The following is a 4392-nucleotide window of genomic DNA, read 5'->3' as shown; positions in this document are numbered from 1 at the left end:
CTCTTTAAGGATTCCAAGCTATTGATTCGAAATACTTGCTGGATTCAGAAGAAGGTTTGAAGATCCTCTGAATCACCTGTCGGTCACTAACCTGCTCTCTCCCTCCCAGTTTTTCCTGCTACCTTGGTTAAACCCACTCCAGAGTTCTCTAGATTTCTATAATTAAACTTTTAACTGTTCTCTTTTGTGTCTGATTGTATCAGGGTCCACAGTTGGATACGTTACATTACTGGCCAGATTTTAATGTAACATTTTTGCTGCTAGGTGTTGATGGAAAGAAGTTGGCTTCTTCAGCCAGTAGGTGTGGATTGTGTCTGGGCTTCAGTTCTCCCTGAGAGTCTATGGTCTGCCACTGTAATATTCATTAGCGGGAGGTTAGCATAGTCCGCTATTGGGTCTTTTAGCCATTGAGCATAATTCTTATGTGATGCTTCTTTCTCATATAATCCTTTCCAGTGTTGTTCAATCCCCAGCCTTGGTGGGTTGGGTCGTGTGTTATTACCCTAAAACTGGGTAATAACACCTGAGCTGGTTTATTGCAGAACAGCAGTTTATTCGTCTGGCTTCCATGTCTTCGGTGCACCTCCTCAATCAGGCTGCCAAGGCTTGAAGTCTTTGCCTTGCAGTTTCCACGGCCTCAGGAATGGGAATCTGTTTGTAATACTGCCGCATCCCTCTGCCAGAAGATCCCCTCTTGAGGTCAGAGAGTTGGTATCTTCTTTCCGTACTCCTTGATTTTGGCTTCCAACCTCCTCCCAAATGGTGAACATTGGTCACTGTAGACGCCCTTTTCATTACCTTGTCCAAGCATCTCAAGGATCACCAATTCTTTACAGTGTTTGTCTCCCTGAATCGGTTCTGACTTGGTTAGGCTTGGATTCAGCCTTGAGAAACATAAAATTTGGTTATAGGATTCACAAAGCTGATCTACTTAGAGGGAGCGCCTCAGAATGCGTCTGTCAAAACAATAAAATGCAGCATAAATCGGTTTGGATTGTTTGCATTGCCGTCAAGTGTCCTGTTTGTGCCAGGAAACGATCATATTTCGACGCTTCTGTCACCATCCTACCATATTAACAACCTTCTGTAAATTTCCTAAATTATTCTATTATGAAAAAACATTCTACTGCCTCCTACAACAAAACTGTCGCTAGCATCGCAAATCAAAATAGGATAAATTACTGTAGTTTGCAATTAGTTGACAAGTGTTTATTTTAGATTTCTTGTGCACATGTCTTAATCTATAATGGATGCCGAAGTTTGACTGGGAGAGTTGGACGGCTCGCAGCAGATGTAGTAAAATTTCCTGTATTTTCAAATTCAAAACCTGAGAGGTATGAGCTTTCCTTCATGGGTGTTTGGAATATATGCTCATCAACAAATTCTTGCAAAATACTGGGAGGAGGCTATTCAAATGTAATTATTTAGTGATAAAGTCTACGGCTGACTGAAGGAAGCCAGATTCTCTGGATAAAGCGCAGTAGTTCTTCTATTTTAACGTTTACCTTCCTGGCTCTTAAAGATGTTTCTCTGAAATCTAGGATCATCTTTACAAACAGCAGTAACATGCGAAAGTAAAACACAAGAATAAAAATGAGTGAAAAGGAAAGCGTCCTACCTCCAGGTCTTTGAGCAGAAACGGTCCTGATTCATAGAGTGACATCGCAGCACTGTTGAACAGAAACTCAGAGATGCAGATATAGGCCATCCAGTTAGCGTCACTCCAGACTGGATTTGATCCGGACTTTATTAAGGAGCCATTGATAGACTCCCCCTGCCTGAAAACCAAACCCTAAAAACAAACAAAGTTTACCTTCAAACACAGAGAACAACACCTTTTTTCAAAAATAAGAGAGAACAAGGCCTTGCATCAGATCTCCAGGGTTTTAAAGGAAAAATCCGCTCATATTCAGAATTCATACTTTTGAAAAGTCCTTTAAATACGAAATGATTCCATCCTGTTCAATAAATGATCAGTGTTTTTAATTCAGAGTAATTTTCATGTGAATGTGCTTTACTGGAGGCATCCATGTTTGTCAAAGAACACTACTGCCACCTACTGGTTAGTGACGTCACGGTGCGGTATCGGCTGTTGATCAAGTCCCAGTGCTGTATCTGGTGTTTGTCACAACGCGCTATTATCCAAGTCATCTTGAAAACATTCTTCTTCCAAATGTTGGCTACATATTACGGGTTTTTTCTCTGGCCAGAAGTTCGATGGCAAATCCTCCCTCTTCAAGTTGGCGATCCAACGACCAACCCGTCCGTGGAGGATCAGGAATCAGAAAGGTGGAATAACTCTTTTTTCCACTTTTACCCGATGTATTCCAGCATCCAGCTGCCATGCACGTGGGCATTGTCAGTTTCACTATAGCTCTGGTGAATTTCAGTGGTGAAGTCCTCTGGAAATCTTCAATAATTGTTGTTGATTGCAGATGTGTCTTAACCTGACAACAGCCAGATGCATGTCTCGCTCCGCCTAGCTCCACTCACATACATCTGGGAACTCGCTCATTGAAAGTGATTTCTCCAACCGAATTTATGGTCTGTCCAATCAGGACGCAGGGTGGGTGTGTCCTGGAGTGGAGAAGCGACCGTGAGATTCCAACAACAATGGCGGCTCGCATTGAGGAAGCAAGCGTTAGCATTGATGCTGCTATTTCTTCTGTGTTGTCCAATCTATCTGATATTGTTTCATTAAAAGAACATCAGAGAACGGCTTTGAAGGCTTTTGTTGGTGGAAACGATGTTTTCGCCCTTCTCCCGACCGAATTTGGCAAGAGCTTGATCTACCAAATGGCTCCTCCTCTCACAGCGTCACGGGTTAGCTTCGGTGTGAGTGATTGAAATAGCACGTCAATAAAGATGACAGACAAGTGGCTTATCCAATCATATGCAAGGAGTTTTGATAAGGCCCAGCCTTCAGTAAAGGCAATTCCTATGGCGGGTTCCCAGATGTATGTGAGTGGAGCTAGGCGGAGCGAGACATGCATCTGGCTGTTGTCAGGTTAGATGTGTCTAGTAGTTCCCATTGATTTAGCTTGTAAAGCGGGGAGAATGGCGCTAGGCTTACCGCACCGTGACGTCACTGCTGGAAGATGGCAGGAGGGAGGGGCTACTATATTTGGGAAAAAATGGCCGCTTCCAGACTCAGTGATCGCAACGAAAACTATTGTCTTCACTAAATTAATTAAATCCCCGCAAACGTATTAGTTTTAGGTATAAATTTTGATCCATTAATTATTCCTCGCTGACCAGACATTTCCTTTAAGACGGAAACTTCATTTCCAGGAAGATTGTTTAACTATTTCTCACTTTAAAAGGCACGTCGATGCTGGTGGAGGTCACCCTAATCTTTTCACTCAAGGCATAGCTGATGGTGAAGTTATAGTTATCCTCCAGCTTCATCTCCGTACTGATGCTCTTCAACATGCTGTTGATCTTTTTTGCCAGTAATACAGAACAAGCCTGCAGACAAACCGTAAGAGACACACTTTACCGACTCATCCCTGTATTTAATCAAAAGTAATAAAAAATTTCAAGATTACGCTATCTTCGTTATCAATGATTCTTTGTTTATAAATATTCAGGTGGGATAAAAAAAAGTCAAAGAAATACATCAAAAGGCTTAACGGAGAGACAAGGAGCCCCTCCTCCAGAGAATTTCAGTCAATCAATAAGTAAAATTTTCTTAAATTAATTGTATTTACCTTTAATTCTAAAATGTAAATTAGATTGGTTGCCAATGGAACAAGTATTTTTAATTATTAGATTATATGGACTTAAAATAAGACAATACAATGTTTTCCTTATTTTTAATGTAATTGTCTTGTTTCATTGTAAAAGTGTCTCACTTACCCCCTAAATGCAAGAAAAAAACCTTTTTTATTGAAAAATAACTTTTTTTTAAGTGAGCTGCTTCTCATTCATGACTAGTGATGCCTGATGGAGAATTTCCTAAAGGCTGATCTCAGAATAAACCTGCTGATCTTGGAACAGAGACTTTTTCACAGTAAGTCAGCATCCCTTCATGCAGTCTTGTTGATTCTGCAGTTAGAAGCGTCTAAAACAACCAAACCTGCTGGAAGTCTGCTTGCAAAATCATTTCCCAGGCTCCTCTCAGATGGAACAAACCTTGTTGTTGAAGGCCGTCTTGATCAACCAACTTAAACTGCCCCACAGCCATCTGAAGGGGGGAAAATGCACATGTTTTTTCTAACAAAATCAAAGCATTTTAATGGAAAAATATCCCCACTTTGCAGGGAGACGCTGGATTACCCACCTTCAAATGGTGATTGCATCACTGTGGTGAATTCCTATTGCTTTGTTAAAATGTTCTGCTACTATCATTTCTGTTAGTGTCATTCTGCAGGGTTCTGGAAATTATTGGGG

At 41.1% G+C, this 4392-nt stretch overlaps 1 protein-coding gene across 1 annotated transcript in view; it reads right to left on the bottom strand.

Moving 5' to 3' along the window:
* Positions 1-4392, bottom strand: part of LOC107104755 — a gene marked incomplete at its 5' end in the record, with an annotated part of 13729 nt that overhangs the window by 2712 nt on the left and 6625 nt on the right. The window contains 3 exons of the mRNA XM_015404842.1: positions 1619-1792; positions 3316-3468; positions 4135-4186. Of these exons, the coding sequence (XP_015260328.1) occupies positions 1619-1792; positions 3316-3468; positions 4135-4186 (379 nt within the window). The remainder of the gene's footprint in view (positions 1-1618; positions 1793-3315; positions 3469-4134; positions 4187-4392) is intronic.

Source organism: Cyprinodon variegatus, unplaced genomic scaffold (assembly GCF_000732505.1).
Source record: "Cyprinodon variegatus isolate N-32 unplaced genomic scaffold, C_variegatus-1.0 Scaffold1873, whole genome shotgun sequence".
Lineage (NCBI taxonomy): Eukaryota > Metazoa > Chordata > Actinopteri > Cyprinodontiformes > Cyprinodontidae > Cyprinodon > Cyprinodon variegatus.
Note: the sequence above shows the minus strand (reverse complement) of the source record. Positions and strands in the feature narration are given on the sequence as shown.